At 41.1% G+C, this 27,203-nt stretch overlaps 1 protein-coding gene across 4 annotated transcripts in view; it reads left to right on the forward strand.

Annotated features, from left to right (window-relative positions):
- ddc (dopa decarboxylase) overlaps window positions 1-27,203 on the forward strand; it is a 129,465-nt gene that overhangs the window by 62,314 nt on the left and 39,948 nt on the right. For all 4 annotated transcript variants that reach the window (XM_060825494.1, XM_060825493.1, XM_060825497.1 and 1 more), the window contains 3 exons: window positions 4,207-4,273; window positions 12,545-12,639; window positions 26,167-26,234. In XM_060825494.1, the coding sequence (XP_060681477.1) occupies window positions 4,207-4,273; window positions 12,545-12,639; window positions 26,167-26,234 (230 nt within the window). The remainder of the gene's footprint in view (window positions 1-4,206; window positions 4,274-12,544; window positions 12,640-26,166; window positions 26,235-27,203) is intronic.

Consider the following 27,203-nt stretch of genomic DNA (forward strand, 5'->3'; position numbering starts at 1 on the left):
TATAAGGTCACCCCTCAGCCTCTGACGCTCCAGGGAAAACAGCCCCGGCCAGTATGAGTATATGTGCTTGAGTGTATATGAATGTGAGTATGCATATCTGAGTGTTTGCTTATGGGAGAGGGTCTGTGTAAATGTGCGTGTGTGAGTCTATTTGTGGGATTTTGCGTTGTAGCATATCTCAGAGTCTGCCTTGGAGGACGCTCACCTGAAGATCAGAGGCTGAATGTCCTGGACCGCCGAAGTATTCCTCCATTTGGAGTGAACCCCACCCCGTGTGCTGATCATTGTGTACTATTAATCTGTTGTCATAGTGTTTGCATGATCTTGCCAATGTACCATGCCTCGGGACAGCCTTACCTGCAGCGTATCAGACAGACAGACAATGTTGGCCGAGTCACATGAGAACCCTCTGTGAACATGGTGGCTGGTACCCCATGTGTGATGGTAATATCCATGTTGATGATCTGACACGTCCTGCAGTGGTTGTCATGGCAGAGTGTTGTGGTGCTTGTCCTGAAGGCTGGGTAGTTTGCTGCGAACGATGGTCTGTTTAAAGTGGGGCGGTTGTTTGAAGGTGAGAAGTGGAGGTATAGGGGAGTCGCGGTGAGATATTCATCGTTGTCGATGATGTGTTGAAGGCTGTAAAAAACATGGCATACTTTCTCTGCTTCGAGGAAATACTGGACAACGAAGGGTACCCAATCGGTCGTATCTTGTGTTTGTCTTCCGAGGATGTCATTATGGTTTATCGCTGTGACATGATGGAATTGGCAATCGATGAGCGAGCATTGTATCCTGTTCTTATGAGGGCATCCTTCAACATCTTCTGTTGCCTGTCGTTTTCCTCCTCACTTGAACAGATGCTCTGTATGCATAGGGCTTGTCTTTTAACATGTTTAGGGTGGAAGCTAGAGAAATGTAGCATCGTGAGGTTATCTGTAGGATTGTGATAGAGTGAGGTGCTGAGGTGTCCATGTTTGATGGAGATACATGTGTCCAAGGAGAGTGATTCTAAAGACCAGTCATGGTAAGTGTGCTGGTGGGATGAAACTTGCTGGTATCACGATGTAGTAGTTTCAGTGATTCCTCACCATGAGACGAAAGGAAGAAAATGCCAACATAGCTGGTGTATAACATTGGTTGGAGGTCCTGCACAGCAAAGAAGTCATGTTCAAACTTGTGCAAGAAAATGTTGGCATATTGGGGTGCAAATCTGGTCCCCATTGCTATGCTGTGTGTCTGGATTAAGAACCGGTTGTCGAAGGTGAAGACATTGTGGTCGAGGATGAAGCAGATGAGTTGTAGGATCGCATCTGACAGTTGTTGGTATTGAGTACTGAGGCTGTTTCAGTGATGCCGTTCATGTTCCTGGTTTGACTGGTCCTTGGGTGCTGAGTTTCTGTAAGAAATCTAGTGCCACGACAGAAGCTGGGGGTTCGCTGTATCAAGATGCCTTCAACATAGCCAGAGAGTTCTCACTCAGGGTCACATTGCCTGATACAATGAGACATCCAGGTATGTTGGTTTTGTGAATTTTTGCAAGGCAGTAGAAGTCTCCTGTGCAAGAAGTATGCAGGAAGAGACACTCACACTCTCTCAAATACACACACACACACACACACACACACACTATTTCATTCAAAATTCTTTTCTGTCAAAAAGTAACACATACACACTGGAGAGAATTACTTCATTCAAGATTCTTTTACTGCCAAAATATTAAAACCGGACCTCAGCTTAAAACCTCGACACATTTGAAACTGGACCTCTCACCTAAAGTGGGAGAAAGTGAGGACTGCAAATGTTGGAAATCAGAGTCAAACAATGTGGTGCTGGAAAAGCACACCCCATCAGCTCTTTATCTAAGGAGCGGGAAAGTCAACGTTTCAAGCATAAACTCTGATGAAGAGCTTACGCTCAAAACATCGACTGTCCTGCTCCACAGTTATTGTGTGGCCAGCTATGCTTTTCTAGCACCACACTTTTAGGCTCATACCTAAAGTGTATTGTCTAACCTGAGATATTACCACTCGTAAATTGATTATTCTCTAATTATCTAGAGACAAAGACTTGAAAGGAATCTGGATTTTACATTTTAATCAACAGTCTACTTCCCAACTGATTAAAGGATTAAAGGGTAGCGAGTTTTAAAGTTGTTACTGTTTTGCTGATAAGTACTGTGTTTTATACCTCCCTATCACACCTCAGGAAGGAAATCCAAAGTCTTACAATTTCAAATAAAACTGTCGGACTATAACCTGATGTTGTTTGATTTTTAACCTTTGAAACTCCAGATTGCAGACTCAGAGACCTCAATTGCTCCTCATGCAACAAGTTCTTCATCCCCAAGATTACACTTGTGAACCTCCTCTGGACCCTCTCCAAGGCCAGCACCACCTTCGTTAGATATGACCAAAACTACTTACAATATTTGGACATTGGGACATAAAACCTGAACCATGAGATCCCCACTGAAAATCTTCATTTTAAAAAAAATTTTCAAATCAACTCTTACACACAATTTAACTTTTTTTTACCATTGCCAAATCACCCATGGTATTTTTCCACTCAGTCTGTTGCATTTGAACTTAATCTTGGAATTTGTCCCATGAAACTAACTAGGAACAATATTTTCTTATTTTACAGTGTGAAATTTCAAAGTTTGAACTCAGCAGGAGACAACTCTGATACAAAGTTGGCTTTAGTAAGATGAGACAGAGACTGTTATTGGTAAAACAATTGAAGAAAAGTGGAAGATGATTAAGGAAATATTTAACACAATACAAAATGAATTTATTCACCTGAGAGGGTAAAGCTCCTCTTCACAGAGAAAAAAAAGCCTTGGACAATTAAAGAGATAAGAGACAGTATAAAACTAAAAGAAAGGGCTTACAAAAATGCAAACAAAAAACAGCACGCATTCTGCTGAATGGAAAAGATACAAAGACCAGCAAAGCAACTTAAAGGAGTGACAAAAAAAGATTGTGAAAGGAAATTTGCCAGGGACAACAAAATCAAAGAAGGAGTTTTATAATTACATTAAGGAAAGCAAATGACAATTTTAGCTGACAAAAGCCTGAAATTGTCAATGACTATGGGGAATTGACAGACATATTGAATATTTACTTTTTCTCAGGTGCAGAAAATAATCAAGAAATGGAATGCTGTTCTTTATGTCTACAGAAACAGAGCACAAGGATGCAGAAGTTATTTTGCAGATTTACAAAATCATGGTTAGACCCCACTTGGAGTACTGTGAGCAGATCTATGCACCACACCTTGGGAAGGATAGATTGACCTTGGAGGGAGTACAATGTAGGTTTATAAGAATGGCACCTGGACTTCAGGGCCTATGTTATGAGGAGAGATTGTGCAAATTAGGCTTGTTTCTGCTGGAATTTAGAAAGTTAAGGGGTAATCTGATATAAATGCCTTCAAGATATTAATAGGAAAAGACAGGGTAAATAAAAATGAACTATTTCCACTGGCTGGGAATTCTAGGACAAGGAGTCATAGTCTGAGAATTAGGGCCAAACTGTTCAGGAGAGATGTTGAGAAGCACTTTTCACACAAAGGGCGGTAGGTGTTTGGAGCTGTGTTCCATAAATGACAATAGATGCAGGATCAGTTGTTAAATTGAAATCTGAGATAGATAAATGTTTATTAAGTAGAAAGTGTTAAGGGATATGGGGAATAAGTGAGGTCTGCAAATGCTGGAATCAGAGCTGAAAATGTGTTGCTGGAAAAGCGCAGCAGGTCAGGCAGCATCCAAGGAACAGGAAATTCAACGTTTCGAGCATAAGCCCTTCATTCCTGACGAAGGGTTTATGCCCGAAACGTCGAATTTCCTGTTCCTTGGATGCTGCCTGACCTGCTGCGCTTTTTCAGCAACACATTTTCAGTTAAGGGATATGGGCCAAAGTCAGGTGTATGAAATTTGGCCACATATCAGCCATTAAATGATAGAATCGGCTTGAGGGGCTGAATGGCCTACTCCTGGTCCTATGTTCCTGACCTTCTCAGAAGCGCAACATTGGAAAATAATCAATCCAAATTTCATAGAACATTAGAAGCATGAAATCTTAAATACTGCCAAACGGTAGTCAGCTGAAAGTGAAACGCTTTGCTCTTAATTGACGAAACTAAAAGTGACTGAATGCTGAAGTCAGCTCACCTTTTGTAATGTTTTGTTCTTTATGCAACCAGCTTTGTGCAACACTTGGCACCACTCCCTCCTGTGCATTTGATAACATTGTGGAACTTGGACCATTATGTAAGTATATTTTAAATTTATTTACTTTATATTTATTGTGTTAACCCCATTAAAGGATAAAGTCTTTGAATTACTTTTCTTTTAGACTCTCTGACCTGTTATACTTCATTACTCCTACCTTGACAAGTAGGACAAATGTATAACTGCTGCTCAAGGTTTAAGATACCTGGTTAATATTTGACTCCCAGTTATCATTGTGCATCAACTAAGTATGCATTTCAGAGACATCAAACCAACTTTATATCTCATGTAGCATTAACTAAATTATATATTATGACAGCCCCAATACTGAGCAAAGAATGCTGGTTTGATCAGGATTGTGTTGGCACCAGCTTTTCAGTTGATAAAAGTTAAAGAAGTGAACCCAAATCCCTTCATCCAGTCTTCAGATCTGGAAGAGGACAGAACTACCCTTGAATTGAGGACAGTGAAGAAAACAACATGCGTGGTGGTGACAGTGCATCAACAGAGTTACTCCTATGGCCTAATGCTAAGTTAAATATACATACACGGGGCACCTTTCTAGTGGAACTTGCAGCAAGATGTCATCGCTTTTCACTATGAACTTGATGTGCAGTTTAAGTGGGAAAATAAAGTTGATAACACCAAATTATGATCTTTATAAATACAATAACAAGCTTATTTTCTTTGATGGTACTGTGTCATATGCCAATCTTCAAGTGCGAGAGGTGTCATCCTTTATCTGTGGCAAGAATAAGGCACTGACAGATGTTCTCACATAAGCCCTAGACACATAGATGATGCACATCTTTTCATGTATGATTTTCTAATATGTGATTTTTCAAATCTGTTCTTAGGAAATGACTATGGGCCAATCTTTACTCAGCCCAGTGGTAATAGGCTTAGATTAGAGAGGTCTCTTAAAATGGCAAGGGAAGATGTTGGGAGTGGGCATCTTGCTACCATGGGATTTTGCTATCAGCAAGACCACCCAGTTCAACCACTCAAATGTTCTATTAAGGGTGATCACTGACTCTTCATGTGCATTTTGACTGAATAGGGAGGGCTTACCACCATGAGGAAAATGTCAAGGCCAGGTGGCATGAAAAAATATTCCAAAGAAAACTGTCTTTCTTTCTATAGTTCCATGTTTAATTTTTGTCTTATTTACAAATATGGATAATCTTGATGGACTCAAAAAGTGGCGAAGAATAATCACATGGTCATACTTCCAGAAGCTTCTGGACCCCTTTGATTGTATAAGAATTTAAAACTGACACAAAGGGTTTAGAGGCAAACTATCTGCCTTCACCCTGTTCTGGACAAAGGAAACTCTAGGAACTTATCATGTTAAAGTAGGCACTGACCTTTTAACAGTTAACTCTTCACCTCACAATGGATACACAAATGGGAGAGATAAAGCTACTCTATGAGCTTAATGACCTTAAATTTAGTTCATCACATGGGTTCTCAGCACCTGAAATTCCTGTCTTTGACACATTATTGTAATTTGAAATTGTTGGATCCCTTAAATACACAGTTGTGGGGTTCTAAGTAAGGCAATTTCATCTCCAAAGAGAGAGCAGAAATGAGTTGGCAGCCTGCACCAGACTCTGTCTGTCGTGAAGTTGCTGGCTGGAAAGAAGCTTGCACATTGCCTGCAAGAAGTCCAGAGTTGAATCATCACCTTACATTGACGTCAGGTTCCTTGGTGCTGTCACGACACGGGGAAACTCTCCTGCTTAATTTAAATCAGCAACACAGAAAAGATTTATCCTGTAAATAATCTGTGAAAATTTGAGTGGCCAAGAACTAGTTAAAGGAAAAATTAACAGCTTTATTTCTTAAAGTATAAAGATTCTTACATATGTCCTTATGCTGCAGTAACAACTCTTTCAACTGCGTTCTATGCTCCTGAGACCAATAGCTTACTAACCTATCCCACTCCCCAAGGACTACTTTATTTTTTAATCTATTTTGGGGCACATCAAAATTCATATCATCTGGATTTGATTCCTCAGTCTGCAGGATAGTAATTAACACCTGTTTCTCCAGTTCTTTCTCTATAGTATAATACAGTTTCAACATGTTCACATGACATACCTGATACCTTTCTTTTCTATTTGGCATCTTTACTAGATAGTTCACCTGACTCAACTTTTTCTCAATTTGATAGGGGAAAACGTCCGAGTCTCAGAACTTTTATCTGCCACCTTCTTCATTCTACACTGGGCCCTCTTTAAATGCTGTTTAGCTAACTCACCTACTCGATTTAGTCTCTCCCTCACCTCCAATACATAATGTGAGATCTCCGACTTTAGTTCTGTCAGTTTCTCTTTAATTCATCTCGAAGGGCCTCTCACTTCATAACGGAATATTAACTTGAAGGAAGTGAACTGAGTAGATTAATTTGAGGCATCTCTAATGGCAAACAATACGAATGGGATACATTTATCCCCAACATTCGGGTAATCCTGACAGTATGGTCTCAACATGGTCTTCAAGGTCTGATACCACCTTTCTAAAGCTCCCTGGGATTCAGGATGATACACACTGGATTTAGAGTGCTGTATACCTAGCAGTAAAATTTGACTATTGGTCCAAATGAATCTCTCTGAGTAGCTCATACTTTGTGATGAAAGCTACTAACTCCTCGACCACCGTTTTTGCCTTGATACTCCACAATGGAATTGCCTCCAGAAATCTGGTAGATGCGTCCATTATGGTTAACAAGTACCGATTCCCACTTTTAGTTCTCAGAGGGGGGCCTACACAATCAATTATGCGTGAAAGGTTCTTCAAATGTGGGAATTGGCAACAAAGGTACTGGCTTTACAACCGTCTGTGGCTTACCTACCTTTTGGCATGTATGACAATCACATTGTTGTGCATTCCAAGCCAATAAAAATCTTTTTATACCTTTGCCTGAGTCTTTCGTACCCCTAGATGACCTACAGGTAGTTCATGTGCTACCCGTAACACTTTCTGTCTGTATGCTACCGGCAACACAATCTGGTGCACGTTGGCCCATTTCTTCTCTTCACTAACCTGCGGTTCTCTATTTCCATCTCAGGATTCTATCTTTCAGACAATAATATGCTCTCACTCCTTTTTGGAGTATGCACCCCCATATATCTTGTCTTGCTATTGCAAATCCCTTAGTCTTTCAGGACTAAACACCTCTGTCTGACCCTCTGCCTATTCAGGTTTTTCCTGCACCATTACATCAAACTGGGTATCCACTAACTAAACCTCAACTCCTTCATTTTCCTCTTTACTTGTCGCTTTGTGCAGTGACTTATGATAGTGGGATCTGGTCACCACACAGTCTGGGAAAATAACAGGATGTTTCTGTTTTAACTCCTCAGTTTCTTGGTCTTCCATGGGCTTCCTCCACAACAAGGGGTATCACTCCCACCTTGGATCCTGCCAAATCATTCCCAAGAATAAACTGAATTCCTGGAACTCCCATTGTAACTTCCTAAGTCTTGAGTTGGCCCTCCAATCTGATCTTACATAGAGGAACGCTAAATTTCTGTCCATCTATCTCACAGATTATCACACTCTTGGGTAACAGATCAGAAAGAGTGCATATTAACTCATCCCTCACTATTAGCGACTGGTTAGATCCTGTATCTGTCAAAATTATAACTTCTTGTCCTTCCCCCCCCCCCCCCGTTTTTTCTGAGTAAACTTTATCCATAGAAGCAAATTCTTTGTAGAGATCAGGTACTAACTCCATACCCAGCCCCTCCCTAGGCTCTGCACTCTCCTGTAGGCCCTCACCTTTAAAATTTTAGTTTAAATTGTTCCTCCAGGTTCTTTATAGCAAAATGGATCATTAACATGTATCTGTATTAAATTACATTTTTCACTGACTGTCCAGCCTATGAGCTTTGAAGATTAGATTAGATTAGATTACTTACAGTGTGGAAACAGGCCCTTCGGCCCAACAAGTCCACACCGACCCACCCATACCCCTACATTTACCCCTTACCTAACACTACGGGCAATTTAGCGTGGCCAATTCACCTGACCCACACATCTTTGGACTGTGGGAGGAAACCAGAGCACCCAGAGGAAACCCACACAGACACGGGGAGAACGTGCAAACTCCACACAGTCAGTCGCCTGAGTCGGGAATTGAACCCGGGTCTCAGGCGCTGTGAGGCAGCAGTGCTAACTGCTGTACCACCGTGCTGCCCACAACTGCTACTATTCTCACAGTTCACAATACCTGTAAGTTTTGTATCATTTGCAAATTTTGAAATTGTGCCACATACACCAATGTCTTTGTCATTATATATATCAGGAAAATTGGGGGTCCAAACACACTCTACTTGGATAGTCTTATAAACCTTCCTTTGATCCAAAAAAACCCTTAATCACTCTATTCCCTATCTCCCAGCTGTTTGAAAAGAGCTACTGCAGTGTCAACTCTTTTGATCCAATAGCCGCAACAAATGCTTTGCCAATATTTCAACATTTTACTGTGAAAATTTACAGGAATTAAATGTTAACTTGTACTGCCATATATTATAAAGGAGGACCAGACGGGATTTATTAAGGGCCGCAGATCATCCAATAATATCAGAAGGGTCTTGAATATGATCCAAGCCTGTCATCAGGGAAAGATACCAGGAGTAGTAATTTCATTGGATGCGGAAAAGGCATTTGATAGGGTTGAATGGTCATATTTATTTTACACATTGGAAAGGTTTGGCGTTGGACAGGTGTTTACCAAATGGGTTTCAACATTGTGTAATGACCCCAAAGCAGCTGTTATTACTAATGGGTTAAGATCGGATGGCTTCAGTGTGGGTAGGGGCTGCCGTCAAGGATGTCCTCTCTCACCATTGTTGTTTACACTGATAATCGAACCATTAGCAGAAGCCATCCGGACTGATCCTAATATAACGGCCCCGAGGATTGGTACAGGTAAACACAAAATTACCCTCTATGCAGATGACGTTCTCTTATTCCTCAGTAATCCTTTAATGTCAGTGCCTTGTCTAATTCAAGTTATTAATACATTTAGTGCATTCTCAGGCTATAAAATTAATTTTTCAGAATCGGAAGCCATGCCAATGGGTGGTCTGGCTATGATACCCCACTTAATGGACGGATCCCCTTTTCCCTTCCGTTGGTCCCTGGAGGGCTTCTTATATTTAGGTATTTTTATCACGCCAGTATTTGATCAGCTGTATAGGGCTAATTTTGTACAATTAATGGAAAGGATAAGGCAAGACCTCCAGCGATGGAGAGACCTTCCGATTTCCTGGCTAGGGAGAATAGCATTAATTAAAATGAATGTTCTGCCCCGTCTCTTATATCCTATGAGAATGCTCCCGCTGATGCTGCCAAGGCTAGCCCTACGTAAATTATATGGCTGGTTGGGCTCCTTTATTTGGAACCATAGACGGCCCCTTATTAAGCTGAAGAAGCTACAGCTTCCACAGGCAAGGGGAGGACTGGACTTCCCAGACTTTAGGAAATATCAGTTAAGCTCCCTACTAAGTTACATAGCTGATTGGGTTTCATCTGATCCACAATCAATTTGGCTGGATATCGAAGCCTCCCAAGTAAAATACCCACTTATTAACCTTTTATTTTCAGATAAGAGGAAAATCATTACAGACCACTGTAAAAATCCCATAATATTAAACACAATTAAGGCCTGGAATATAATGCGGCAAAATGAGGGTAACTCACATAAAACATCCCCCCCATGCACCAATAGTAGGCGCATGGGGATTCCAACCGGGGATTACAGATGCCACCTTTAAACTCTGGAGATCCAGGGGCATCTCATGGTTAGGGGACCTATTTAAAGATGGGATCCTGATGTCCTTTGAGCAGCTGCGTCTGAAATTTGGAATACCTAATGGGGATCTCTTTCGATACTTCCAAGTTCGAGATTATATACAGAGGAAGACTACATTAATAGATAGTCTTTATAAATCAGACAGAGAACGTAATGTCTTACGACCAGCGGGGGCATCCTCCGTTAGTACTATATACCATTTGCTACATGATGGAGTCTCAGGAGACATGGATGACCTGCTTAAAACATGGGAGCAGGACTTGGGGCTAGAAATCTCTGAGGATATGTGGAATGACATTTGGGAAAATGCTAGAAGAATTGCTATCTGTAACAGAACTCAGGCTATCCAACTAAAGATACTTCATAGGGCCCATATAGCTCCGGCTCGACTGGCAAAATTTAAGGCAGGAGCATCTCCAATGTGTCCTAAATGCAAAATAGAGGTGGGTACTCTTGTACATTGTCTGTGGACTTGTCAGAAAATCCGCAGATACTGGACTAAAGTGGCAAATACCCTAACAGAAATTTTAGGAACGGAAATTAGGGTGGACCCTGTATCTCTCCTTTTGGGCTTTTCGAACCTCTCATCTCTGGAAATGCATGGGAAGAGACTATTTTCTATTCTCTCTTTTTGTGCAAGGAAAAATATTTTGGTGAACTGGGTGGCTGAGGGCCCCCCTGGACTTTCAAATTGGCACAGATTAATTATGGAATATATCCCCCTTGACTTCCTCACAAATATGGTGCACCGAAAGACTGAATTATTTTATAAAATATGGCAGCCCTTTTTGAATTATATAAATGCAGATATTTCGGCTATCCTAACAAGGGCTTTTATTTAGTGAAGATTTCAGACCAGGCTGCTCCGGGGCCCCTTGGGAGAGGAATCCTGCGCGAATACGGGTTTTATTATATTTGATGTTTATACATTCCGAGCATGTAAGAGACTTAGGTATACACTCTGGTTAGTTATAGGTTAGATTAGTAGAAAGTGGGGTTTTTTTTCTTTCTTTTTTCGTTTCTTTTTTTTTCTTTTTTTGTTTTCTTTCTTTCTCTTTTCTTTGTTAAATTATGACTATTGTATATATGATTTAATTGTACATCAATGTTTGTATTTGAGAGTTTTGTTTATTTTTGTAAATTTGCAAAAATGTTAAATTTCAATAAAAATATCTACAAAAAAAAATGTTAACTTGGTCCCATTCTAATGCTCTCATACTCAGGCAGATGTTGACAAGTTCATATCCTATGTCAGAAACTTAAACATAATAATCTAAGCTGATAATTCAGTGCAGCACTGAAATGGTACAACGTTCTTGAAAATGCCATCTTTATGTACAATGCTAAACCAAGGCCCACTATCCTATTTTGATCCCACTGAACAAAAATAGAGGAAGTTCTCGATTTCAGTGACAAAATTTATCCAGTGATGCAAGCAAACGATGACAGATTATTTGGTCAGTTATTTCTGTTTGTGGAACCTAGTTCTTTGTACATTGACTGCTATATTTGCTTTCAAAAGAACATTACTGAGCTTGAGAACATTACATGTTTATCAAGACTGAGCTACTTCTCCTAAGAAATTGAAAAATCATTCTTTCCCATGTGACAACTCACTGACTGATACTAATAAGAACAACTGGCAACAGCAAATCTTTCCAAGATATCCCAGATATGTCATACAACATATCTGCTGAATATCAGTGCAAATTTCGATCAGATGGTGCTAGCTGAAAGAAATCTTGCTCTGCAAAAGCCATAGCCAGCCAGGGAGAAGAAGGAAGGGAAAGATAATCTAGTTATTGTTCCGACTGGATCTTTAAATATTCAGTAGTTTAAAAGCACGCAGAACCTGTCAATCTCTGTGAAAGCAGCAGCCAACATTAAGAAAGCTGTCAAAGCCAACGTAGCACTAAGCTAGCCTTTAAATGGTCAAATCAGTAAGAAACAGGGAAAAATATTGAAGAGTTAGAATATTGAAATAAAATAAACTGTAATGTAGATCATGAAGACTCTTAGCCAGAGATATAAGAGGAAAAATCAAAATCATAAAATCAGAATACAGTGGGTACACTTTTTCATGATTATCAATATCCAATTACAACTACTAGTTCTGGTTACTTAATTTGTTTCACATTATTGTATTCAACCAATTATAATATTTATACACTTGACCAATTACAATATCCGTTCACTAATGAAGCATGTTTATGTGATTACGTTCTCCAAGAATAACCTGACCTTAGCTTGAGCACTGACATTAACCTCCTTGTGGTTATCAAAGTTATAGTATCCTTATAGTATCAAGATTCATCTTTTTCCATTGTATTGCTGGATTTTTTTTAGTCATCATAAGATTCATATTCGGCCAATGTCAACATTTTCCCTTAGAATGTTTACTCTCCTTCAGTTCCTTTGTTTTCCTTGCTTCTGATGATCACTTAATGAAGCATAAAATGTAATTGATTTTATGTGTAATATTTCAGGCACTTCTGAAAATATGTGGATGCACATTGATGCTGCCTACGCAGGAAGTGCTTTTATCTGTCCAGAGTTCAGACCTCTTTTAAATGGAGTGGAGGTAAGGGTGACAGTTTTAATGCAGTATTCTAACTCAACGCAACTCACTTAATAGTAAGGAGTATATTTTTGAAAAAGGTAGTACTTGCTGATGTTACTTACATTTCTGCGAGGGAAATTCATAAATTGGCTAAGGTGGATTGAATATATTATATATCCAAATTAAAATGATTGACTGATTGATTTATTGCTGTCACATGTATTGAGACACAGTGAAAGATGTTGTTGTGTACCTGAAGCCAGCAGAGGAATCCTGGCCGATGAATTGGCAGGAGCTGGAGGCCAAAGTTTCAGCTCGCCTAAGCTAGTGGACAGGACTGCTCCAAGTGCTGTCTTAGAGGAGTCAAGTGCTGGTCATAAGCCAACTCATGGCTGCCATGCTGTGGTACTGGCTAGTCCCTTTGATCCCTCCTCCTGGTTTTGTCGCTGACATCCAGAGAACGTTGGTTCATTTCTTCTGGGATAAAAAGATGCACTGGGTCATGGCACAGGTTCTAAGACTTCCTGTTGAGGAGGGCGGTCAGTCGCTGGTATGTCTTCGCAACCATTTGGCGACTTTCCCCTTTCAGACTTGGCAGCGATACCTTTACGTTGAGCCTCCTCCTAGGTGGTGGGCCCCGGCGACATATTTTTTCTGCCAGGTAGGTAACCTCAACTATGACACGTAGCTCCTGTTCATTGACCGCGATGGGTTTGGAGGTCGCTCTCAGGCAACTGCCTGTCTTTTACCATGACCTGATCACTGTCTGCAGCATGGTTGAATTGCATTGCGCCTTCCCTCCGGCAGGAGTAGCAGATGTCATTGGGCAGCCATTGCTCAGGAATCCGCATTTCTGTACTCGCGGGTTCAAGTGGCTGTCGGAGGGGAGGGCCGTGGCGGCGAAGGTGACCAGGGTTGGGGACGTGCTGGATGGTGGGGGCCTGGGCTAGACATTGCCACAGGATATAGCAAGCAGGGCAGCAGTAGAAGTCCAGTTCGTGGCACTGCCATTCAACACCTTAAAACGGCAGTGCTCGGATCGACATAGTGCACCAGTTGGAGGATACTCAGGTATGCTGTGGAATCCCATCTGCGTGAACCCCTGCCCGGTTGGAATTTCACAGGAACCTGTGCTTCACAATTTGAGCCGCCTTTGGAGTTTTAGTTTTGTCCCCTTTAGGGACATGAAATGGCAGGTCATGTACAGACTGCTACTGCATACCATCCACCTGCTTTCCCTCATCCACCGCAGATTGCGTTGGTTCATGGCCTCCCAGCCCAACTGCTTGTTCTGTGGTGCTGTGGCTTCTGTGGACCATGTACATATTGTGTGTGGGCCTTTGCTTTCCTTTTTTGATTTTCTTACAAACCTTCATCTCTGTTTTTGGTTGCACTTCAGCCACACGCTCCTAACATTTGGGTACCCGGTTTGAAAGGGGAGGGTGTGGGGGTAGGTTAGAGGATCTCCTCGCGGGTCTGCTCCTGGGCCTGGCCAAACTGGTCATAAACAGGTCCAGTCAGCGGGCCATGTTGGAGGTCATTAGGGCCGATTGCCTGCCCCTCTTCTGTAGTTATATTTGAGCCCTGTGGAGAAAGAGCACGCAGTGTCCACCAACACCCTTGAGCTGTTCAGAGAGAGGTGGCACCGAGTGGAGTGGAGTGTTTTATTTTCCCCTCCAACCCTATTTTGATTTAATCCCCTTCACTTTTTTGATCATACAGCATTGCCCTTTGAGAATGGCATTGCTTGTCACTGGCCACTTGGATGTTTCCTTTCTTCCTGGTGGTGGAATATAAATAAAGATTTATACACTTATTGTTCTTCAGTGTGTCCTACACCTGCACACACACGACATGGGTGCTGGGGAAAAATAAGCACTACCGCTGTTGGGCAGTTAGTATCATACAAAGTGCAATAGAATAGCAGAACAGAATGCAGAATACCGTGTTACAGCTGCAGGGAAGGTGCACAGAGAGAGATCAAATTTAACATTTGATGCAGGTTGAAGCCAGAAATACAAATCGTATGCAGACAATGGGCATTATTCCATCAGTAAAAATGGGAGAGGAAAAGGTCTAAAAGTAACTAAGTAACACAAAGCTGTTATTCACAAGTCTTTAACTATATTTTGAATATTACTGTTGGAGATGTTAAAGAAAATGCTGAAATGTTTCATGTGTTGTTTCTTATCAACTGGTTTAACAGAGGTGTCCATGGAGAAGTGAATGATTCTGGAAGTTTAATTCATTTGTTTGTAAAAATTTCTATCACCTGAACAGACGTGGGGGAGGATTGAAATAAAACTCATAGGATACATTAGAAGTTAATATGTAAGCTGGTGATCAAGCTTAAATAGCTTCCTATTTTTGAGTTCATGAACAATTACTTTCATAGATTGCTGTAGAAAATTATAATGTATACAATCAGGAAAAGATCCCTTGATTCACATGTAGCTAGCCATCATTCACGTTACAAGGGACACATCTAAGATACCCACTCACCTATTAACCCATAAATTGGAATTGGTATCTACCAGGCTAGAGAATTTCTCCCACTTTGTATTTTTTCTAAGTTCTTCTTTTTCTCCAGAAGGTAAGAGCTCATGGGATCCAAGGAAATTTGTCAAATAGATATAGTTTTAGCTGAGTGGTGAGAATCGGGGGATATTGGTTGAGGGGTTGTTTTGTGACTGGAAACCACTGGAGTTCCACAGAGATAAGTGTCGGCCCTGGCTGTTTGTGGTATATAAATGATTTAGACTTGAATGTGAAAGGGTTGATCAGTAAGTTTGTGGATGATACATAAACTGATGAGGATGTAAACAAGGAGGAGGATAGCCTTATATTACAGGACAGTATCGACAGACTGGTCAAATTGGCTGATCAGTGTCAAATGGAATGCAGTCTGGATTTGTGAGTTGATGCACATTAGCAAAATAAACAAGTTAAGGGAATACAATGAAGAATAGTCGGACTCTGGGAAGCCTGAGGATCAGAGAGACCTTTATGTTTATGTCCTTCAGCCTTTCAAGGTAGCAGGGCAGATAGATAAAGTTGTTAAGAAGCCATATAGGGTACTTGCCTTTATTAAGCAAGGCACAGAGTTTAAGAACTGAGAGCTGATGCTGGAACTGTATGAAACAGTGAAGCAGGAGTATTGTGTACAGTTCTGGAATCTACATTATTGGAGGAATGTGATAACACTGGAAAGGGTGCAGATGAGATTTACCAGGCAGTTTCCTGGACTAGAGAGTTTTAGTTAGGAAGAGAGATTGGATAGACTTGGATTCTTTTCCTTAGAGCAGAGGAAATGTAACAGGGCTGACATTGAGATGTACAAAATTATTAGAGGCATAGACAGGGTAAACAGGAAGAAACTGTTCCCTTGATGGTGTGGTCATTGATCGGGGTCAGAGATTTAAGCTAAGAGGCAAGAAATTTAGAGCAGATAGGAAGAAAAAAATATTCACCGAGAAGATGGTGGGAATTTGGAACTCATTCAGTAGATGCAGATACCCTCATAATATTTAAAAAGTATTTAGATGTGCACCTATGATGTCAAAGCATAGAAGGCTGTGGGCCAAGCACTGGAAAATGGGACTGGAATAGAAAGGTGATTGTTTTCACCTGGTGCCGAAGAGCCTTTTTTTGTGCTGTAGGTCTCTATGACTCTATGACAATACATACTAGAACCCTAGGTTGTTTTATTTAGCCTGGTGTCTATGATATAATGGCAATCATTTAAATAATCATGATGCAATTGACCACATGACTCTGATATCAGTCTAAAATGAGAATGTGAATTCAGAGATCTTAGACCTTACATCTAGCGAGCTGTATTAGTGGGCAGCATGGTGGCACAGTAGTTAGCACTGCTGCCTCACAGTGCCAGAGACCTGGGTTCAATTCCCACCTCAGGCGACTGACTGTGTGGAGTTTGCACGTTCTCCCCGTGTCTGCGTGGGTTTCCTCCGGGTGCTCCGGTTTCCTCCCACAGTCCAAAGATGTGCGGGTCAGGTGAATTGGCCATGCTAAATTGCCCGTAGTGTTAAGTAAGGGGTAAATGTAGGGGTGTGGGTGGGTTGCGCTTCGGCGGGTCGGTGTGGACTTGTTGGGCCGAAGGGCCTGTTTCCATACTGTAATCTAATCTAAGAACTTGCTACGTACATATGTAAATAAAAAAGTGTTACAGTACATAGGGAATGGAAGATCTTTACTTAGGGATTTGGAGCAAGCAGTCTCAATGACAATGTATGTGCACATACCCAAATCCTGAGATATTCCAGACTGTTATCTGGACGTGCATGCAAAATGTTGGCTTAAAGCATAAGATAAAGCAAATGAACATTCAATACACAAATTAGAAGCAGGAGTAGATCATTTATCACTCAATCTTGCTCCGCCTTTCAAATTGTTCCTGGCTGATCTGATTACTCCATATTCCTGTCAATCATGATAATCTTCTGCATCCCTACCTCCACCCTTCACTATCAAGAATTTATCTACATTTGCCTTAAAAAATATTCAAGGGTCTGCTACCACCACATTTTGAGGGAGGGAATTCCAAACACTTACAGACCTCTGTGAGGGAAGAAAATCCTCCTCATCTACGTCTTAAATGGATGACACTTTATTTTTAAACAGTGACCCCTAGTTCCAGAATCTCGCAAAAGAGGAAACATCTTTTCCACATTGACCCTGTCAAGATTTCTCAGGATCTGCTACATTGTAAGCAAGTCACTTCTTACACTTCTAAACAAGCTTAGCCTGTATGGCCTTTATTCATAAGACAACCCACCCATTCCAGGTATTACTCTGATAAATAATCCCTGAACTGTTTCAAGTGTATTTCTACCCTTCTTCAAATAAGGAGACTAACACTGTACACAGTACTTTGGATGTGGTCTCACCAATATCCTATATACCTGAAGTGTAATCCTCTATCTATGTATTCAAAGGCCTTGCAACAAATAAAAACATTTGATTAGCTTTCCTAATTACTTTTTGTACCTGCAGCTTCACCTTTGCAATTCATGCACAAGGGCATCCAGATCCTTTTGCATCTCAGAGCTCTGTAATCTCTCTCCATTTAGATAATATACAACTTTTTTATTTGTCCTACCAAAATTCCAACCTACTCTGTACAGAAATAAATGAAGGAGTAATATATTATGTAAAGTGTTGAAAGGTCTTACTTAGACGTAGGGAACAAGCAACAGGTTTTTATTCAGTCAGGGGATGTAAGCTGCACTGACTGATCATCAGATATTATCCATCAGCAGCGGGAGTTGAGTGAGTGCGAACCAGGGGGCAGTCGGGAAGGAAGCCAGGGAGCAGAGGGGATGGAAGCTAAGCCAACTGCATGCTCCTCCTGCAGGATGTGTCCTTGCTGACTTCACCTGCAAAAAGTGCACCCAATTCCAGCTCCTTACAGACCACGTTAGGGAACTGGAGCTGGAGCTGGATGAACTTCAGATCATTCAGGAGGCTGAGGGCGTGATACAGAGGAGTTATAGGAAGGTAGTCACAACTAAGTTACAGGATAAAGGTAGCTGGGTGACCATCAGGAGAGGGAAAACGAATAGACAGACAGTGCAGAGACCCCCTTGGCTGTTTCCCTCAATAATAAGTATACTGCTTCAGATACTGTTCGGGGGCACAACCTACCACAGGACAGCCACAGCGGCTAGGTCTCTGGCATTGAGCCTGGCTCTGTGGCTCAAAAAGGAAGGGGGTAGAATAGGACAGTGATAGTGATAGGGGATTCAATGGTTAGAGGAACAGACAGGAGATTCTGTAGTCACAAACAAGACCCCTGAATGATACATTGCCTCCCGGGTGCCAGGGTGAGGGATGTCTCGGATCGACTCTACAGGATTCTTAAGGGGGAGGGAGAGCCGCCAGAAGTCATGGTACACCTTGGTACCAATGACAAAGCTCGAAAAAGGGATGAGGACTTGAAAAGTGAATATACTGAGTTAGGTTGGAAGCTAAAAGGCAGGACAAGCAGGGTAGTAATCTCAGGATTGCTACTGGTGCCGTGGGTTAGTGGGGCTAGGAACAGAGAGTGAGTGCAGCCTTAAACAAGGCTGCAGAGCTGGTGTAGGAGGAGGGGCTTCAGTTATGGGGATCATTGGGACATCTTCTGGGGAAAATGGGACCTGTTCAATGAGACCAGGTTGCACCTGAACTGGAAGGGTATCAATATCCTGAATAGAAGGTTTGCTAGAGCTCTTCGGGAGGGTTTAAACTAACTTGGAAGAGGAATGGTAACTGGATCTATGGATCAGAGGGTGGGGTAGCTGGTGAACAGGCAGGTACAGAGTTCAGAGAGTGTGAGGAAGGATAGACAGTTGATAGGACAAAGTTGCAGTCAGTGTGATCAGTTGAAGTATGTCTATTTTAATACAAGGAGTGTCAGGAATAAGAGTGATGAACTTAGAGCATGGGTCAGTATTTGAAGCTACGATGTTGTGGCCATTATGGAGATTTGGATATCACAGGGGCAGGAATGGTTATTGGATGTTCTGAGGTTTTGGTGTTTCAAAAGGAATAGGGAGGCAGGTAAAAGAGGTGAGGGAGTGGCATTGCTAATCAGGGATAGAATCACAGCTGCAGAAAGGGAGGTCATTGAGGACAGTTTGAGTCTTTATTGGTGGAAGTCAGAAACAGGAAAGGAGCAGTCACTTTATTGTGAGTTTTCTATAAACCCCTCAATAGCAACAGAAACATAGAGTCATAGAGATGTACAGCACGGAAACAGACTCTTTGGTCCAACTCATCCATGCCGACCAGATATCGCAACCTAATCTAGTCCCATTTGCCAGCACTTGGCTCATATCCCTCTAAACCCTCCCTATTTATGTACCCATGTAAATGCCTTTTAAATGTTGTAATTGTACCATCCTCCACCACTTTTTCTGGCAGCTGATTCTATACATGCACCACCCTCTGCATGAAAAAGTTGCCCCTTACGCCCTTTTAGAATTTCCCCCTCTCACCCTAAACCTATGCCCTCTAGTTCTGGACTCCCCTACTCCAGGGAAAAGACCTTGTCTATTTACCCAATCCATGCCCTTCATGATTTTATAAACCTCTATAAGGTCATTCCTCAGCCATCGATGCTTCAGGGAAAACAGTCCTAGCCTATTCAGCTTAAATCCTCCAATCTTCTTGTAAATCTTTTCTGAACCCTTTCAAGTTTCACAACATCTTTCCGATAGGAAGGAGACCAGCATTGGATGTAATATTCCAACAGTGGCCTAACCAATGTACTGTACAGCCACAACATGACCTCCCAACTCCTGTACTCAACACTCTGACCAATAAAGGAAAGCATGCCAAAGGCCTTCTTCACTGTCCTATCTACCTGCAACTCTACTTTCAAGGAGCTATGAATCTGCACTCCAAGGTCTCTTTGTTCAACAACACTCTCCAGGACATCACCATAAGTGCAGCACTTCACTTATTAAATTAAACACCAACTGTCACTCCTCAGCTCTTTGGCCCATCTGATTGTGGAGGAGCAGATTGGGAGACAGATTTTGGAAGGGTGTAGAAGTAACAGGGTTGTTGTCATTGGAAGACTTCAACTTCCCTAATATTGATTGGAACCTCCTTAGTGCAAATAGTTTGGTTGGAGCAGACTTTGTCCGGTATGTCCAGGAAGGATTCCTGACTCAATTTGGAGATAGGCCGACTAGAGGGCAGGCTGTATTGGATTTGATGCTTGGCAATGACCCAAGTCAGGTGTCAGATCTCTCGGTGGGAGAGCATTTTGGTGATCCTAACTCCCTGATCTTTACTGTCATCATTGAGAATGATAGGAGCAGATGGGGGAGGGGGAATTACATTGCTATTAGGCTGGAACTGTGGAGCATACATTGAGAACAAATATTCTCAGGGAAATGCAGGACTGAAATGTGGAGGTTGTTTAGGGACCACTTGCTGTGAGTGCAAGATAGATTTGTCCCACTGAGGCAAGGAAGGGTTGGTAGGGTGAAGGAAACCTTGATGACAAGTAATGTGGAATGTCTGGTCAAGAGGAAGAAGGAGCCTTACTTAAGGTTGAGGAAGCAACGATCAGACGGGGCTCTAGAAGGTTGCAAGGTAGCCAGGTAGGAACTGATGAAAGGACTACGGAGAACTTAGAAGGGGGCATGAAAAAGCCTTGGCAGGTAGGGTTAAAGCAAACCCTAAGGCATTCTACACTTATCTGCATAACAGGAGGATGGCCAGAGTGAGGGTAGGACTGATTGGGGAACTTGTGCCTGGAGTCAGAGGAGGTAGGGGATGTTCCTGAATGCATACTTTGTTTCAGTATTCATTAGTGAGAGAGACGTTGTCGTTTGTGAGGATAGCGTGAAACAGATTGATATGCTCAAACAGGTTGATGTTAAGAAGGAAGATGGGCTAGCAATTTTGAAAATCATAGTAGAGATAAATCCTCAGAGCCAGATAGGATATACTCAAGGTTACTATGGGAAGTGAGGGAAGAGATTGTTGTACCTTTGCCGATGATCTTTGCATCCTCGCTGTCCACTGGAGTAGTACCAGATGACTGAAGGGTGGCAAATGTTATTCCCTTGTTCAAGAAAGAGAATAGGGAAAAACCTAGGAATCACAGATCAGTCAGTCTTACGTCGGAGATGGGCAAATTATTTGAGAAGATTCAGAGTGACAGGATTTATAATTATTTGGAAAAGCATAGCTTTGCGAGTGGCAGATCATGCGTCACAGGCCTTATTGAATTATTTGAGGATGTGACAAAACACATTGATGAATGTAGAGCAGTGGATTTGATAGACATGGATTTTAGCAAAGCATTTGATAAGGTTCCTCTTGGTAGGTTCATTCAGAAGGTAAGGAGGCATGGGATACTGAGAAAATGGCTGTGTGGATACAGAATTGCCTGGCCCATAGAAGACAGAGGGTGTTAGTAGATGGAAATTATTCAGCCTGGAGCTCACGACCAGTGGTGTTCCACAAGGATCTGTCCTGGGACCTCTGCTCTTTGTGATTTTTATAAATGACTTGGATGAGAAGTGGAAGGGTGGGCTAGTACGTTTGCCGATCACAGAAAGGTTGGTGGAGTTGTGGATAGTGTGGCAGGCTGTTGTAGGTTGCAATGGGACATTGACAGAATGCAGAGCTGGGCTGAGAAGTGACAGGTGGAGCTCAACCTGGAAAAGTATGAAGTGATTCATTGTGGAAGATTGAATTTGAATGCAGATTACAGGGTTAAAAGCAGGATTCTTGACAGTGGAGAGGAGCAGAGGGATCTTGCGGTCCATGTCCATAGATCCCTCAAAATTGATAGAGTTGTTAAGAAGGCATATGGTATGTTGGCTATCATTAGCGGGGGGCTGAATTTAAGGGCCATGAGGTTATGCTCCAGCTCTATAAAGCCCTGGTTAGACCACACTTAGAATAATGTGTCCAATTCTGGTTGCCTCATTATAAGAAGGATGTGGAAACTCTAGAGAGGAGATTTACCAGGATGCTGCCTGGACTGGAGGGCATGTCTTTTGAAGAAAAGTTGAGGGAGCTAGGGCCTTTTTCATTGGAGTGAAGAAGGATGAGAGGTGACTTGATAAAGGTGTACAAGGTGATGAGAAGCATAGGTAGAGTGGATAGCTAGAGACTTTTTTTCACATTACAGAAATGGCTATGATGAGGGAGCCTAATGTTAAGCTGATTGGAAAACAGTTTGGGGAGATGTCAAAGGTAGATTCTTTACACAGAGAGTGGTGTGTGTATGGAATGCACTGTCATCAATGGTAGTAGAGTCAGATACATTAAAGACATTTAAGTGACTCTTGGATAGGCACATGGATGGTAATAAAATATAGGGTGTGTTGGTTAGTTTGATCTTAGAGTTAATGTCTTTTGAGATTATCTTGAACAATCCGGACTGTGTTTTACATGATAGTTTGGATCTTCAGAAAGCTTTTCATTTGATCCTACATAAGAGATTAGCATGTACAATTAAAGTGCATGGCATTTAATTAACATTGCGAGAGAACTGGCAGGCAGGCAAGAAAGAAAGAATCGGGATAAACAGGTCTTTTTCCAAGTAGCAATCAGTGACTCATGGGGAATGCATGGAACAGTGCTTGGAGACCAGCTGTTCACAGTATATATTGGTGATTTAGATGAGGAAACTAAATGTAATATCTCCAAGTTTGTGGACGACACGAAGCTGGTGGGAGGGTGAATGGTGAGGAGGATGCAGAGATGGTTTGGTATAATTTGGAAAAGTTGAGTGAGCTGGCAAATGTGTGACAGATGAAGTATGGTGTGGATAAATGTGAGGTTATCCACTTTGGAAAGAAAAACAAGTTATTAACTGAATGGCAATAGATTAGGAAATGGGGAGGTGCTGCAACGGGTATCCTTGTACACCAGTTGCTGAAGGTAAATATGTCACTGCAGCAGGCGGTGAAGAAGGCTGATGGTATATTGGCCTTCATAATGAGAGGATTTGTGTGCAGGAGCAGGGAAATCTTCTTGCAATTGTACAGGACCTTGGTGAGACCACACCTGGAGTACTGTGTGCAGTTTTCATCAACTTATCTGAGGAGAGATGTCCTGGCTACAGAGGGATGTATCAAAGGTTTACTGGGATGGCATGACTGATGTATGAAAAGAGACTAGATCAGTTAAGATTATATTCAACTGGAGTTCTGAAGAATGAGGGAAAATCTGATTGAAACCTATAAAATTCGGAACTAGACTGAATAAATGCAAGAAGGAAAGTCTCAATGACCAGGGAGTCCAGAATCAGGGGTTGCAGTTTAAGGATACAGGGTAGACCATTTAGCACTGAGATGAGGAGAAATTTCTTTACTCACAAAGTGGGGAGCCTGTGGAATTCTTTGCTACAGAAAGCAATTGAGGTCGAAACTTTGAATGTTTTCAAGAAGGACTGAGATATAGTTCTTAGAACTAAAGGGACCAAAGAGTATATGGAAAAAAGCAGGGACAGGGTGCTGAGTTGGATGATCAGCTATGATCATTTTGAGTTGTGCACCAGGTTCAAAGTGCTGAGTGCCCATTTCCTGCTCCTATTTTCTTTGTTTCCATGAGATAATAGATTTGCAAATTCTGTCCCACTTAGATTAAACTCTGTTCATAAACAGGTATCTGAACTACCAGGTGTCACTGCAGGTCAGGTTCCTTGTACAATCTCTGCTGACCACATGTCAGATGTTGGGCAGCCAAACCCTTTGCTTGTCCTCACCCAGGCTCATTCACTCTATCCATACTCCCCTGTGTAATTCACCAAGGTTCATTTCTGGACTGTCAATGTTGGGCAGCTTTATTCTGTTCCTCAGTTTTCAGGAATGAAAAGACAAAAAGACAATAGGTAAAATATACTGCTGAATCACATTCAGTCTTCAAATTGTAACAGCACAGAAGGAGACTATTCAACACATTACATCCATGTCAGCTCTTTGTAGAGCATTCCAGTAGGTGTCAGCACCAGATTCTATCCCTGTAACATCGCAAGCTATTTCCGTTGTGTTCCTATCCAATTTCATTTTGAAATATCTCATCGCCTTTGCTTCGATCACTCTTCATTACTGCTGCATGTATAAAAACAATGCTGTCACATCTTTCCTATATTTTACCTGAAACCACAAATTTGTCTGCTTTCGACCTGAGACAATTCGCTAATGGCATAAGGTATTTGTTACTTACCTACCCTTATACATTTCTATCTGATCTCCCTTCAACTTCCTTTGGAACATAGGAGAACAACTCCAGCTTCTCCTGTAGCTAAGATCCCTTATACCTGAAGCCATTCTGCATCCTCTCAATCAATCTATTAGTCAAGAAAACAGCATATTCTAAGGTACCATCTGTATACCAAATATTGTTTATATTGCATTAATATCCTTTCAGTAAGTCTGTAATATGACTAATGCATTATGATTATATCCACTGGATAGTAAACAGTATTCAATATTGCCAAATAGCCAAGAGGTCAAACAATAACCAGACAACAAGGAAATAATGAAAAATAATTCAACAGTAGGTAGATTAAATAGAAAGTCCTATGATGTTTTTTAGTTACTGCAGTAAAGAATAAGCCTTATGTCTTGCATCTGACAATGGAGCAACTATCCATTGGACTTATAATCACAAGGACTTTAATTCTATTATGCCTTTGTACATACATATTATAAAGCACATTTTTTGGTCTAGCATCAAATAACATTGAGGCCAATCACAAAGGCCTGTAGGCTCGTGGGATTTTCTGGCCATTAATTTTAAAAATCAATCTTAGCATATGAAATACAAGTCATTGTTTTTGCATGGTAACTAAAAACTAAGGGTAATTATCGTTGTAGGTTCCCAAAAATTAGGCATGTAATAAAAGCAATGTACATAAAGTGATGTTTATAGAACATTGCATTTTATGATTGATTAGGATTAAAAATACAGTTTCAATTAAGATTAAATCAAAGCAAACAACATTTTTAAGGAAGGAATCTGAATTAGAAACAACTATGCTAAGCTTAAATAAGAAACTCTACAAAGGAATGAGAGTAGAGCTGGCTGGAGTGGGCTGAGGAAGAGGTTTAGCAACAAAGACGATTAAGGAACAGTGGCAGATGTTTTAAGAAAGTATTTCATATCTCATAGCAAGGATGTTACAAGGGAGTAAAGGGGATTCTTGGAAGGGGATAAGCCAATTCTAGTTAACCAAGCAAGTTAAGAAGAGCAGAAATTGTTGGAGAAACTCTAATTTAGGATCTATGAAGAGAAAGCCGAGTCAATGTTTCGAGTTCAGATGAAGAGTCACCGGATTCAAAACATTAACTCGGCTTTCTCCTAACAGATAATGCCAGTGTCTCTCCAGAATTCTCTTTTTGGGTTTCAGATCTCTATTATCCACAATTCTTTGTTTATTTAAACCATAAGACTGTAAGGTATAGGAGGAGAATTAGGCCATTCAGCCCATCGCGTCTACTCCACCATTTGATCAAAGCTGATATGTTTCTCAACCTCATTCTCTTGCCTTTTCCCTGTAACCTTTGATCCCATTACCAATCAAGAATCAATCAATAGGAGAAAAAGAGTCAAAATTGGCAGAATTCCGTTTCAATCATCCAAAAGCTGTAAAAATGAGGAGCTGCATACTGTCACAGGCTCTGAATTTACATGTAAATATTCCTGATAATATCATTGATTGGTAACTGCCCCTTAGCTCCAAACAGATTTTATTCTGAATCTTTTGTAATTAGATCCTTAGCTCCTTCTCCAACTCACCTTAATGTATTTTCAACAACCAAAGCAAACCTTTTTTTTAATTTTGCAGTTTTTTTTCAACTGTGTGCAACATCCGGTTAAGGGTTGTGAATTCATTGCATATTATGTTCGCTTAACCAGAATATCAATAATTGCATCATTATTAAAACAAGTTAGCTGTCTCTACCATCTCCAATCCATCATGAGCCTTTTCTCTGTTACCATAGTGAAACTACATAATTGGACATTATATCTATGAATAATGTTTTGCAATTCTATTTGTTTTATCAGTTTGCAGATTCTTTCAACTTTAATCCTCATAAATGGCTTTTGGTGAACTTTGATTGCTCTGCCATGTGGTAAGTTGCATATGAGTTCTACAGATTACTTTTGAATTCACCATATATTTTTACATGGTTCCCAGACTATGTATTTTTTAAAATAGTTAAATGCCATCACAAAATGTGACATTCTAGTATTAAATGTGCCCATCTCCCATTCAATAACTAGCACCCTTATTATTGTTGTTATTGAGTCAATGCACATTTGTTCAATAAGTATAGGACTCAGATTATGTGTAAATCTGAGATTTTATGATAGAGTAAATAGTGTTGTTCATAAACTTCAAGATATCTGTCTCAGCAAGAAACCACTTTATAGTGTATTTAACATTTAAGGAAGCAAATCAACAAGACCATTCTAGGATACATCTAGTCAGATTCTGGGGATTTATCCACCTTTATGCATTTTAAGATGTCCAGGACCTCCTACTCTGTTATATGGACACTTTACAAGATATCACTATTTATTTCTCCAAGTTCTCTAGCTTCCATATCCTTCTGCACAGTAAATATCGATGCAAATACTCATTTACTACCTCAGCCATCTCCTGCGGTTCCACACATAGATGGCCATGTTGATCTTTAAAGGGCTCTATTTTCTCCCTAGTTACTATGTTGCTCTCAATGTATTTGTAAAATCTCTTTGGTTTCTCCTTAACCCTATTTGCCAAAGATATCATGTCCCCTTTTCGTCCTCCTGATTTCCCTCTTAATCATATTCCTACTGTCCTTACACTCCTGTAGGGATTCACTCATTCCCAGGTATCTATAGTTCCATATGCCTCCTTTTTCGTGACTAGAGCCTCAATTTCACTCATCATTCAGCATTCCATACTCCTACCAGCTTTCATTCTAACAGGAATATACTGCCTCTGGATTCTCGTTATCTCATTTTGAAGGCTTCCTACTTTCTAACCATCCCTTTTCCTGCGAATAGTTGCCCCAATCAACTTTTAAAAGTTCCTGTCTCATTCTGGCAAAGTGGCC

Source organism: Hemiscyllium ocellatum, chromosome 5 (genome assembly GCF_020745735.1).
Source record: "Hemiscyllium ocellatum isolate sHemOce1 chromosome 5, sHemOce1.pat.X.cur, whole genome shotgun sequence".
NCBI lineage: Eukaryota > Metazoa > Chordata > Chondrichthyes > Orectolobiformes > Hemiscylliidae > Hemiscyllium > Hemiscyllium ocellatum.